Raw genomic sequence first — 14388 nt, 5'->3', positions numbered from 1 at the left:
GATCCAATGCTATTTACAGTCTACACTAAATGCTCTTGAAATGTCCTATCATTTTTATGCTGATGACACTCAGCTCTATGTTAAGATGGTATATAATAATGATACCATGACTATCCTTGAATCTCTAATGTCTGATATTAAGATTTGGATGGCAAGGAGGAAGCTTAAGCTGAATGATGGTAAAACTGAGATCATAATCATCAGAGGAAACAAAAGGGTTGACAACACTTATAATGCCCTGGCTTCGAACACTGTTGTGTCACAACTTCATCCAGTCAGTTCTGTTTGAAATCTGGGTGTTTACTTTAATTCAAAGTTATCCAAGGGCTGGTTGGGGTTTATTGCTCACGTAATGCCACTCAGGGATGAGTGAGGCTGGTCACTCTCATCTTAAATGTCAGGACCAACTTGCCTAGTCCCAGGCTCCTACACTCCTCTTGGGGCAACACAGGATTGGACAATGGATGGCTGGATGGATAGATTACAAAGAACATATTAATCAAGTTGTTAGAGGGTATAACTTGCATATCAGAAATCTGTACCCTTCGAGAAAATTCCTGAATAGATGCTGCCTCTTAACATAGGTCCACGCAGTGGTCTTGTCTCATGTCAATTACTGTAATTCACTGTAGACTGGTCTTCCAAATAATATACTAACAAAGATACAGTCTGTGTTGAACAGGGTAGCAAGGCTTATCTTTGGTCTACCCCCAAGAACCACAACTACCCTGTTCCTAACTGTGCTGCATTGGTTACCAGTGAAGGCTAGAACTGAATTTAAACTGTGCCTTATTACACTGAAGGTTCTCAAGTTTGGCGAACCAAAGTATCTCACTGAACAGCTGAAATTCCCATCAGCACGCCCAGGTGTGATGTTATGTAGCGAAGATGATTCCTTGCATCTTCATGAGCCTAGAACCATTCACCAGTTACTTTTCTCTGATCTTTCTTCTGTGTATAGAGCCCCTAGGCTATATAACAGATTGCCGTTGTCCGTGAGACAACTCTCTTCTGTTGAAACCTTTGAGAGACAGCTGAAAGGCTTTCTCTTTTCAAAATACTACAACCGGGAGAGAAGTACTCTGATGGATGATTATAGGGTTTAATTATTGCCACTCTCACATATATTACTGATGAAGTTTGTAGTGTATATGAGAGATGTCACAATTCTTGTAATTGTAAACATAATGAATATGTGCGTCAAACGCTAGTGAATTCCCAATGGAAGAACTAGCGTTTTTGAGAAATGAAAGACCAGATGATTATTATTATTATTGTACTGCCATGACATGATGTGAGTTTGTGGGTTTTCCTTCACTGCTAGTGTAAAAATATCTGGAGGTGGGATGTTATCAAAGATAGTCTGATAATGTTTGTGTGGTGACTGTCTTATGTGTCTTATTGTAATGTCTGGCTTTGTCATGTTATGACAGAAGTGCTGTGAGTTGGCACAGGTCTTGGGAGTATATCATTCAAATGTAATGTTTGCAACAAATGGGTGCGTATGAGGTATAGTGATATGAGAGGGAACTGCAGGATATAGTAGGGCTTCAATGGCAACAAATGCAGGGGACAATATGGAGAAAGGGTCAGATGTGTATGGATAATTTTTTGCAGAGTGTATCTGGAGTGTGTAGAGAAATCTGTTGCTTATGAAATATGATTTGTGCAAGGATGCAGGCCGGGGGGAGGAGACGAAGATAGGTCCACTGCTAGGGCTAAGATTGAACAAAAGAAATATGAGTAACTGTTAATTCTTCTTATATTGAGGGAACCTTCCTTTTACACTAAGGGAAAATGATATGCTGCTATGCTGCATGTGTGAGAAGCATGAATGTCTTATGCTAGTGAAGCCTGGGCAGAAAACGAGAATGACATGCAGAAGTTTGAGCTTACGGGGATGAGGATGGTCTGAAGAATGGGTACACAAGAGCCTCCCTAAATGACAGAACTTCAAACAGTAGAAATGCAGATGAGCAAGCGAGAGATCCAATGTGAACTAAGGAGTGGCGCTGATAATGTGATGCATAGGGGGTAAATGAGGTGGTTCACCATGTGGAGAGAATAGAGAATGAAAACTGGATGAAAAGATCTTTGAATGGTACTGTGAGAGGGTACAGGACAAACAGGCAGAATTGATATGACTTTGGATGAGGCCCTTCAAAATGACCTCAGGGTTAAGGGATTGAACAGAGATGCTGAGGAACTGCCAGCAGGTGAAAAGGCTGACATAAGTGGACATGTACAAAGCTGTTCAAAACAATAAAACTACTAAATACGTAACACACACAAATTATTAAAGAAAAGTAACAAAAACTCAAGTTAAGGTTCCTCAAATGCTTTAAGTTTTCAGTGTCTGAAAAACAGAATGCCAAAATCCCATGGGTGCAGAATAATGAAAGACCACAACAATGAATGAAAAAATAATGGTACGACAAAATTAAAGAAGGCTGTAATACTGTGAGGCTAGAAAAATGGAATGCTGGAATACTGACAGGAAGCAGTGAAGTATTGGAAGGCTGGAATACTGTGGTGTGAAGATAGGATGAAAGTGAAGTTTGGAGGCATTTTTTATCACAGTCAACCAAGATGAACAACAGGTAGAAGTCACAGACAGAATAAATACGGTCACTTTTCACATAACGCATGAATAATGTTCCTGGCAGGTCCCGCTTTATGAGAATTCCACGTTATACTGCCATATGTTTACATGTTAACGGGTTTCATGGTACCGAAGCCAGCCCCAATTTCACCTTTTGGGACAATTTTCCAGGATTTTTCCCAGGACATTTATTTACCTAAACATGACTCCTATACATACAAACACTGGAGGATTCCTTACCTTGAATTGAAGAGTTTGTGGGCTTCCTGGGGGAAGGGGGAGTCACAGTCCTCTGGCTGTGTCAGCTCCACAGAGTCCTTGGTACATTTATAGAGCAGAGTGGAACTCCTTCCTTCTCCCATCAGTTGCAGTAAATGACCACATACATTTTCATCATAACAAGCACTGGGTCAGACGAATAGTTGACTCGTTGACTTGGCACTTTTTGGCAATGACACAATTACATTCTCTTCTCTCTTGTTTGATCACGTCAAGCTTCTGCTTCTGGGCCAAACTCTTCTGCCATCCTGCCGAGTCACAGTAAAGCAGCATGGTTAGGCTGGGTCTGGTGGTCAAAAAATGGGCAAAGTTAACACACAGCACCTGCGGAGGCAGAGAGCGGGCAGAGGGTTGACTGGAGTGGCCCAGGAATGCTCAGTAGACCGTGACGACACCTTGTGCAGACATGTGACATGCATATGTCATGGGCAGATGCAACGCACACTATGACTAAATCTGCCCGTGTTCCGTCTGTTTTCTACCGTGTTTTGATCAGTTTTCTCACGTAATGATCCATAATTTTTGGCCTCAGGCCGCGTTTTCACTATCGTAGATAGTATAATAATCCCCATAATATTCGGACGCCCAACTTCCGGACATCCCCAATAACTGGACATTTTCATCCCAGGATCCAATATTCCCAAAATGGGCCAAAAACCGCAAAAAATTCGAAAAAATCTGACTTTTTTTCCCACCCGTAATTTGAAATTGCCGAGTGGTGCCGAACAGCTGTTACACCATGGTCCCTTCACCCCTTCCATCTTCCCCCCTCCCCTGTCAGGGTTGCCATTTGGTATTTTTCATTACCAAGTGTGGGCCAATTTGGTAATGAAAAATTCGTTTGGTAATGAATCAGAATAATACAATACCATATGGATTTTTCACATGTATGAGGATACACAGGATGGAGATGGTGGATTGTTTGCTCTCTCTGATTAATTTGGTAGCCTATATAGCGTGATAATAAACATGCTGTTAATTATAAGAAGAGTAATTACATGTATTTCCACTTGTGTATATAATTAGTGAAGAATAGATGCTTGCTTTACGAATTTTGTAATGAAAGTTAAAAATGGTAATGAAAATTGAGAAGTTTGGTAATGTGGCTGTTGCAATCTGGCAACTCTGTTACCACGCCATCATCAACAGTCACAGCCTAACTCTGATCGAGAGCAGATGCTTATAGCAATGCAAGCCACAGGTGCTCGTTTTTTGTGAATAAACAGTGAATAAACTGCAATACCTTGCCACTAGAACATACGGGAAATTACAGTGTTGTGCATTGTTAAAAAATTAGAATTTAGAATGCAAAAGATTAACTATGGACCGCAAACTAGCGGTTCAAACCAGTCCACGAGCCAGGGCCTTGTAAGTACCCAGAATGTTTAATATTGTATAAACTCACCTCTAAAACCTCATTTTATGGTTCTTTTGCATTTATTTCAGTCTTTTATGTCCCTTATTGGTGTGATTTGGGTCTTAAATAGCTGCAATGCATGTCCAGAGGGAGTCGTATAAGTGTTTTTCTGAGTCAGGGTCCATAAGTACAAGTCCAGGAGGCTGGGGCCCAATATCCGGACAGGACCACTATCCAGACATGCCTTTGGCTCTATTACATTGGATATTGGAGGGATTACTGTAAGTTCTTTTAAGAAATGGGCAATTTCTCCACCCGCAGGATACTTGACAAAATCTCGTTTTGACCATTTCTTGGACTAAAAAAGAAAAAAGGCCGGGTTATGACTAGTTTCACACTCTCTGATCGCCTATTATGAGAGCAGTGACTGTATAACTAAATGAGATGACAGGACACCTAGCATTATCCTTAACAATGAAAGTAACTGATTAATATATGGCAAGTAAATGAGATAACAGGGTTCCTAGCACTAACCTTAATAATGACAGTGGCTGATCAGTAAAACTAAATGAGATAACAGGACTCCTAGCATTAGGTTAATAAGACAATGACTGATCAATATAACTAAATGAGACAGCAGGACTCCTAGCACTAGGTTAAGCTATGACAGTGACTGAGCAATATAACTAAATGAGACAGCAGGACTTCTAGCATTAACCTCAGCAAAAACAGTGACTGGATAAATGTAACTAAATGAAATAACACGGCTCATAGCACAAACCTTAACAATGAAGGTGACAGTAACCATGTAGAAAAGAACACAAAACATTGCTAATCAAGATGAACTCTGAGTACCGTACTTAAAACACATACGGTATAAATAAAACTACATGAGATAAAAGGATTCCCTTGCACTAACCTTAACAATGCCAGTGACTGTAACCATGTCGCCAGGAATGCAGCTGTCTACCAGGTCCTCCCTCACCTCACACTCCACTGTACGAGGGATGCGCCCACCCTCACGCTGATGGAATTTCATTAGTATTTTTTCACATTAACCCTTTCAATCCCATTATGTATTTAATTTTTTTGTTCTTGTTACTTTCTGACATTTTTATTCAACTCAGGAAACCTCTCTTGTACTGAAGATCACATCTCACCCCATTCCTAAGTCTCTCCAAAACTTAATAAAATCAATTGTGGGTAGCAACAACAAAATGAAAAATGCATCATTAAAGTTAAATGGTTCATAATACACAAATCTATTTACCACTAAACAACTGAGTAAGTAATATAGAAAAATAAGAAAGAGAAAGCAGACATGAGACAAATTATCAAGAGAGTGGCCAATGAAACAAGCCACACAAGTATTCACTCCTCATTCAAGCCCTCAGGGTCTTGACTCAGCCTAATAGGCACAAATCATTCAATCATTAAATTTTATACATTATCACCATTATCCAGACCTCTTTTCCCACTCAACAATGGGATAAGATAGGGTCCAAAGAGAAGAAAAAAAAAAAAAATCATAAATAGGAGATCCATCAGCAGGTCTCCTACGACTCAACTGGCCACACACTCAATCACTTACCATGCAAGTCATAGGAATCCTGATCTCACCTCAGACACAAAAGTCCACACCTGACATTCCACTCAGGCTTATATGCATCTCTCTATATCAGTGGTTAACAACCTTTTTTCCTCTATAGACCTGTTGTGGCCAGGAATATATTCCAGGAACACTCTTGAACTTACCAGCAGATGCTAATCATACACACTTACACAGGCCATGATGGTCCCTTCCCATTTTCATCTGCTGGTATAGGTAACATATACCATATATGGTAGTGTATAAGTCAACCTTTGAAAAAAAAATTCTGGCCAGTCAGAACTGGGGTGGGAGGTGGGGGGGTCAACTTAATGGATGCATCTAAGATTTCAAACTCTAAAATCATGGAAATACCTCTGCTGACAACCATGACCAACATAAATGCATGATGCCTCCCTTCCCCATGGTCCACACATATTTAGGGTGAGCCAAATGTATATGTACAATATTATACTATATAAGTATTAAAATTTACAGTGTTGCTATATCCACTGCCTTATATTATGCAGAAACACTGACTTGATTAATATAGTCCATCCTATCTTCACAGTATTCACTTCAGCCTTGATGGCTATTACACTGTAGGTCAACTTCCCTTGGCATACTTGGATGATGATTTTTTTTTTTTTTTTTAGGAGTCAATGTAAATGCCAAACTGACTTGTATTCCATGATTAAGAGTATGCTTGCTTCTATAACTACTTCACAATTATCTAGTACAGTATTAATAATTCAAGAAAATATCTAAATATAGTACACACTCGATAAAGTGAACTAATTGGTACCAGACCCTTTACGTTGAAGCCGATAGATCATTAAGGCAAAATAACATGCTGTTCGGTAATTTCCCAGGCGTCTTGGTGTTTACCCTGCAAAGATCGTTAAATGTAGGGCATCATTCAGCCGTAATCATACACAATAACATACAGCTAGTTCTAAATGGCTCTTTTTCTCAATTAATGTTCTACTGATGGCTCCTCTCATGACGCTGGTCACCCAGAGACTGATGTGGCATTCTGCAGGATGCAGAGGAGCACGGGTGAGTGTTCTTACCTAATTATTCTTACCTATTGCATCTTAACAGGAATGAGTCAAGCTCGTACTGTCCTGCGTATTAAACCACTTTTATCATACATATCCTTAAATTATGAGTAGTTTTGGCACACACTACTTCATTTGGTAGTGCATTTCACTCATCATCTGCCCTATTTGGGAAACTGAATTTCCTTATGTCTTTATCACCTCTCTATTTATGTAGTTTTTTGCAGTGTCCTCTTGCTAATGCTTCCCCATAGGTTATAATTATATTCATTTATGTCTGTTTTCTCTTTCCTTGAGATGCACTTATATAGCATAATCATCACTCCTCTTTTCCTTCTCTCCTGTAGTGTTAATAGATTCATTTTTTCTAGTTTTTCTTCGCAGCTTAGATCCCTTAAGCTTGGTACCCACCTTGTAGCTGCCCTTTGTACTTTTTCAATCTTATCTGTTTTTTGAGATGAGGATTCCAGACTACTGATGCATACTCCAGGGTTGGCTGGGTATGGAGCCAACCCTGGAGTATGCCATGGCCTTCCCAAGGGGCTCGGGGCTGTTTGGCCAGACTGCCTAGGGAACAACTACTACTACTACTACAGCAGTGTATACATGTTACGTACCTTCTCACTGATGTGGCCAGCCAGAGATAGTCTGTTATTGATAATCACTCCTAGGTCCTTCTCCCTTTCTGATATGTGTAGGGATGAACTTGCTAACTTATAATCCCAGTCTGGTCTCTATTCACTTTTACCAAACTTAATTACATGACCCTTGTCCACATTAAACTCCATTTGCCATTTATTGCTCTATTCATTGAGTTTATTTAATTCTTCTTGTAGCTCTCTGCAAGAATCTGTTTTAGAAATTTTCCTTTATATTTTTGCATCATCAGCAAACATACTTAGATAGCTTCCACTTCCAATGTTATTGTCTATGTCATTTATATAAACTAAAAATATAATTATTGGTGCCAGCACTGAGCCCTGTGGAACTAGGCTAGTCACTTCCCTCGGTGATAAGTAATTACCCCTTAGTACTCTTCTCATTTCCCTTTTTCTGAGAAAATCCCACATCCAACAGTATAAGTTGCCTTGGATACCTCCTTGATGGTACAGTTTCCATAAAAGTCTTTAGGGGTGGTACTCGGTCAAATGCTTTCTTGAAACACAAATAGATGCTGTCCATCCATCCATCTCTTTTCTGTAAAGTTTCTGTAACTCTATCATAGTAACTTAAAAGATTAGTAAAGCATGATCTTTTCTTTCTAACACTGAACAGCTTTTCTGTTATCATACTATACTCTTCTAGGTGATTTACTCAAACTTTTCTTATCAGCTGTGTGTGTGTGTGCTTGCATGTCTGTGTGTAGGGATCCCACGCTGGTCAGTGTTTCCCACATGTCCATTCTCTTACCGAACAAAAATTCATTAAGCAAACATGATGTTTGGTCAGCTCAAGGTGGTCGTTAAACCTGAAATTCATTAAAGAGGGTTCTGTACACTGAGGGTTTAATGTACTCTGAATCTTGGTGTCAGTCCAGTTTATTATAGCTATGGTTAGACTTCACCTAACAGCATAGCCAACTGGTAAATTATCAGTCAATCCAGTTCATAAAGTACAGGAGGTGTCACAGAATCAAAGTAAACTCTCAATTATCCAGCATAATTCAGCCAAGCCCTATGCCAGTTAAAGCAAAATGCCAGATATTCCATGTTATCCCTCATCGGCTCAATATTCGGCTTCCAGTTGGATCCTGTATGCATATCCATCTTGAATGTCTATCCTAAAAACTTTCCCATGAGTCTATCTATCTATCTATAGCCCGACGCCCTAATCCCGCAAAGGGTGGCCGCAGACAAAACGCCTCCAAGTCACTCTGTCACCCACCATTTGACTCCCCTCCCCCCAACTCACCCCCCCCTCCCTCATATACCTCTCAACTCCATCCCTCCACCTCATCCTCGGTCTACCCCTCCCTCTCCCTCCCTCCACCTCACCTACATACACCCTCTTAGTCAGTCTTTCATTCTCCATCCTCTCCACATGTCCAAACCACCTCAGTGTATTTCTCCTAATCTTTCCAACCACATCCACATCTGTTAAGAATATATGGAGTAGATGGGAAGTTGTTGAATGCTGTGAAGAGTATGTACGATGGTGCGAAGGCTGCAGTGCGTGTGGATGGTGAACTAAGTGAATTTTTCTCTTTGAAAGTTGGTTTGAAACAAGGATGTGTCATGTCTCCATGGTTGTTCAATCTGTACATGGATGGGGTAATAAATGAGGTACAAGGTAGGGTAGTGGATGTTGGAGTGGCCCTGGTGAGAGAGGATAGTGTTTGGAAACTCCCTGTACTGTTGTTTGCAGATGATACTGTGTTGTTGAGTGAAGACGAAGGGGAGCTGCAAGGCTTGGTGGATGAGTTTGAGAGAGTGTGTAAGAAACGGAACCTAAAGGTGAATGTAGGGAAGAGTAAAGTGATGGTCTTTGAGAGAGGTGAAGTTAGTGAATGTACAGCAAGGTTAGATGGTGAGGAATTGGAAAATGTGAGTATGTTTAAGTATTTGGGTAGTGTGATGAGTAAGGATGGAGGTTTGGAGTGTGAAGTGCTTGAAAGGGTACAGCAGGGAAGAAAGGTTGCTGGTTCCTTGAAAGCAGTGATAAGAAACAGGGAAGTGAGCATGGAAGTGAAAAAGTTACTACATGACAGTATTGTGATACCAACTCTAACGTACGGAAGTGAAGCTTGGACATTGTTGGAAGGACACAAGTCAAGAGTGAGAGCAGTGGAAATGAGTTATTTAAGAGGAGCCTGTGGAGTCACGTGGAGAGACAGGCTGACGAATGAGGATATAAAGGAGCGTTGTGGTGTGGATGTGGATGTGATAGGAAGCGTTATGAGGAACACACTGAGGTGGTTTGGCCATGTGGAGAGGATGGAGGGCGAAAGACTGACGAAGAGAGTGTATGTGAGTGAGGTGGAGGGGGGAAGAGGGAGGGGGAGGCCGAGGATGAGATGGAGGGATGGGGTGGAGAGGTATATGAGAGAGGGGGGTGTGAGTTGGGAGCAGGGCAGTGAAATGGCGGGGGACAGGGCGACTTGGAGGCGATTTGTTTGTGGCCACCCCAAACGGGATTGAGGCGTCTGGCAATAGATAGATAGATAGATAGATCCACATCTACCCACACAATGTTCCTTCACTTCTTCATTCGTCAACCTGTCCCTCCATGTCACTCCACATGCTCCTCTCAAGTAACTCATTTCCACTACTCTCACTCTTGACTTGTTCCCCTCTTGCAAGGTCCACGTCTCGCTTCCATACGTCAGGGTAGGGATCACAATACCATCATGCAGTGACTTCTTAACTTCCATACTCACCTCCCTATTTCTCATCACTGCTTTCAGTGTGCCAACAACCTTCCTTCCCTGCTGTACCCTTTCACGTACTTCATCCCCCAAAGTTCCATCCTTACTCATCACACTACCCAAGTACTTGAATGCACTCACATTCTCCATATCCTCACCATCCAACCTCACTGCACACTCTGTGACTTCATTCCTCTCAAACACCATAACTTTACTTTTGTTTACATTAACTTTCAGCTTCCTCCTCCTACACACTGTCCCAAATTCATTCACCAAACCTTGCAACTCCCATTCATCTTCACTCAACAATACTGTATCATCAGCAAACAGCAACACCGGAAGCTTCCAAATCTCACCCTCATTCATTAGGGCCACCCCCACATCCACTGCCCTACCTTGTACCTCCTTTACAACCCCATCCATATATATATTAAACAGCCATGGAGACATTACACACCCCTGTTTCAGTCCCACATTGAGATCAAAGAACTCACTCAGCTCACCATCCACTCGCACCGTAGCCCTAGCTCCCTCGTACATACTCTTCACAGCACTCAACAATTTCCCCTCCACTCCATATATTCTTAATACCTTCCACATACCTTTCCTATCTATTCTGTCATAAGCTTTCTCCAAGTCCATGAAGGCAGCGTACACTTTCCTTCCCTTCTCTAGATACTTCTCCACTAAACATCTTAGAACAAATATCTGATCTACACACCCTTTTCCCTTCCTAAATCCCCATTGTTCTTCTCCAACTAGCTCCTCTGTCATATGCCTAACCCTATCAATGAATATTCTACCATATATTTTACCAGTCACACTAAGAAGGCAAATACCCCTATGGTTACCACATACTTCTCTCTCCCCTTTTCCTTTGTACAGAGGAACAATTATACCTGATTTCCAGTCCTCTGGAACCCTTCCCTCTTCCCAAGCCAATCTACACAACTTCCATATCCACTCCACAACAATCTCACCCCCATACCTAAGCATTTCACCACACACTCCATCAATTCCTGGGGCCTTTCCCAGCTTAATCTTCTTCATCGCTTCTACTACTTCCGCCCTACTGATCTCTTCCTCCCTCCTCTCATCTCTTCTTCTCCCAGCCATTCCCCAACCACTTATACTCACACTGCTCTCACTCTCTACATTGAACAAATCCTCAAAGTGCTCCTTCCATCTCCTCAATTTCTCTCTTTTCTCCACCAACAATCTATTATTCCTATCTTTCACTCCCCTACTATTTCCCCTTTCACACTGCCTTACTTTCTTTACCTCCTTCCAAAACAATTTCTTACTCTCCCTCCATTTCACACTCAGATTCCTCCCAAACTCTTCATCCACTTTCTTCTTACTCTCCTTCACCAGTCTCTTAATCTCCCTTCTCCTGCTCACATATACCTCTCTCTTCTCTCTCTCATCTTCTCCCCTACCTCTACTCGCCAACCATTCACCATATGCCTTCTTCTTTTGTTCCACAGCTCGTTTCACTTCATCATTCCACCATGCTGTCCCTTGCACACCCTTGCATCTCCTCCTCACTCCACAAACCGCCTCACACGCTGCGCTTATCTCTTCCGTGAATATCTTACATACGTCTTCCACCCCTTCCATCTGCTCTAGCTCATACCTTCCCAATCTTTCTTCCACTATGCTCTTATACTCTGTCCTCTTCTCACTATCTTGCAATTTCTCCACTCTTCTCACAGGAGCTGCTTCCTCCTGTCTTCCCCTTCGCCTCCTCAACCACTTTCTTTGCAGCTCTACCTTGGCCATCACTAAGTGATGGTCCGAGACTCTATTCCCCCACCCTCTCCACACCCTTGCATCCAACATTTGTCTTCTCATTCGCTCATCCACACACACGTAGTCTATCATTGCCTTTCGTTCAACAAGTTCACCATCCATCCTCCTCATTACTCTCCATGTATACCGGTGGATCATCTTATAACGAAAGTAGGTGTTGGCTATTGCCAACCCCTTACCAGCACAGATGTCCACCAAAGCACTACCATTCCCATCTACTTCCGCTGGCACACCCCACTGACCAACCACTCCATCCACTCATACATTCCCGACTTTGCCATTCATGTCTCCAATCAACAGCACTCTCTTGCTCCTCTCAAACTTGTCCATACATGCTTCTACTCTCGCCCAAAACTCATCTTTCACTCTTGCCACTCGATCCTCAGTTGGAGCATACACACATACAATCGCCCATGCTTGTATACCTACTTTCATCCTCACCCATACAATCCTTGCACCCACTGTTCCATACTGTCTTATATTCTCCTTCCACTTCTTGCTTATCATCAGACATACTCCCTCTCTTGCCCTCTCATCCTCACTGACTCCCGCACATATACCTACACCGTATTCCCATTCTCTCATCCTTTCACCTTTCCATTTAGTTTCAGTCAATCCACATATATCCACTTTTGCATCCTCAAGCACCTGGACAATCTCTCTCTCTTTCACTTCATCATTCACTCCTCTCACATTCCACGTTCCTACTCTTAGAATGTCCTTTGTCCGTTCCTTAGTCGTCAACGTATGGTCCGTCCGGGTCCGAGGCGCTTTATTTGCTTTTTTAGTTAGTTCTTTTTACGGGGTGGGGCACTAACCCACCACCAACCCTTTTAGTCGCCTCGTACAACAAGCAGGTATACTGGGGGAGTATTCTTGAAACCCCCCTACCCCCAGGGGTTGAAATTTAAGCATAAAATACAATAAAAAAAATGAGTAAAAGTTGAAATTTAAGCATAAAATACAATAAAAAAAATGAGTAAAAGTTGAAATTTAAGCATAAAATACAATTAAAAAAATGATACAGTACAGTAATACAGCAATACAGTCCAGCATCAGTTGGCTACTGTTTACAAGCCAGTTGATACACCTCAATGCTGGATATTGCATAGAACTGCCGGTTACATCCTGTTTTGGGGGCCGGATATTGCTTTAATAGAGCCGAGCCAGCAGTGCCAGATATTGCGATGATGATACTTGAGAGTTTACTATATTTTCAAACTGAATTATCATTCAATGATTTAAAGTACTGTCCAGTGAGGGAGATTTGTGGGTTGGCAGATCATTTAACCATAATCAAGGAGGTTTGATGGTAATTCTTCACTTAACATTCATTCAGTCAGCATGCTTTCAGTGATGAGGTATGCTAATTTGGCAACACAATATAATACCTGGTCATCGCTGATAATCTCCTGTATCCTGAAGTTCTGCCAGTCAACGGTGTAGGTAAGGCGGTGTGAGCGGTCGGGAATGAAGGAACGAGATCTACACGAATGTGTGGGGCAGGATGTAGGAACCGTGTAGCGCCCCTCAGTCTGACTCACACCCTGTACACATCCACATACCACACAGGAAAACGCCAGTCTGGTGCACAGTGGTTTGATGCTGCTGACTCGTACCACCGTACCCTTCACGCTTACCAACTTCCCTGATGACAAGATAATAACTAACCAGTGTTACTTATCACCATTACTCAGACCTCTTTTCCTGCCCAACGATGGGGTAAGATAGGGTTCAAAAGCATGAAACAACATAAATAAGAGAACCATGAACAACATTCTTAATTCAATTGGCCACACACCGAGTTGCTCATCATGCAAGCCCTTGGAATCCTGATCTCACCTCAGACACATAACATTTCACACCTGACATGCCACTGAGGCTTGTGTTCTTTGTTTTTGTTGATGTGAAGACCTTTGACAGAGTCCCTAGGATGGTGGTGAAGTGGGCACTGAGAAAGTTTGAGATCAAGGAGTGGCTGGTTGGAGTGGTTATGGTTATGTATGTGGGTGCTCGCACTCAGGTGAGGGTAAATGGAGATTAGAGAGATGAGTTTTCCATGAATGCTGGTGTGCATCAGGAGTCAACCTTGAGCCCCTTAATGTAGTAGTAGTAGTAGTAGTAGTAGTTGTTCCCTAGGCAGTCTGGCCAAACAGCCCCGAGTCCCTTAGGAAGGCCATGGCCGAGACCGGGCTTTCCCACAGAGCTCTCTAAGAGTGTATGTTGTGTTGTTGGCGTAGGTGATTTTCAATACAGTCTTCCATAATGTGCTTAATAGTATGGGGTGCTGTGTTGCATCCTGGACAGGCATCAGCAACGGAGTCA

At 42.1% G+C, this 14388-nt stretch overlaps 1 protein-coding gene across 1 annotated transcript in view; it reads right to left on the bottom strand.

Annotated features, from left to right (window-relative positions):
• Positions 1–14388, bottom strand: part of LOC145407797 (DNA helicase MCM8-like) — a 258985-nt gene that overhangs the window by 79115 nt on the left and 165482 nt on the right. The window contains exons 5-6 of the mRNA XM_080278660.1: positions 13455–13711; positions 5158–5262 (exon numbers count right to left, since the gene is read on the bottom strand). Of these exons, the coding sequence (XP_080134786.1) occupies positions 5158–5262; positions 13455–13711 (362 nt within the window). The remainder of the gene's footprint in view (positions 1–5157; positions 5263–13454; positions 13712–14388) is intronic.

The sequence above is a fragment of the Coenobita brevimanus genome, chromosome 74 (genome assembly GCF_032717465.1).
Source record: "Coenobita brevimanus isolate Jiangsu-jjx chromosome 74, ASM3271746v2, whole genome shotgun sequence".
Classification (NCBI taxonomy): domain Eukaryota; kingdom Metazoa; phylum Arthropoda; class Malacostraca; order Decapoda; family Coenobitidae; genus Coenobita; species Coenobita brevimanus.
The sequence above is the reverse complement of the archived record's forward strand: the minus strand, read 5'-3'. Positions and strand labels throughout refer to the sequence as shown.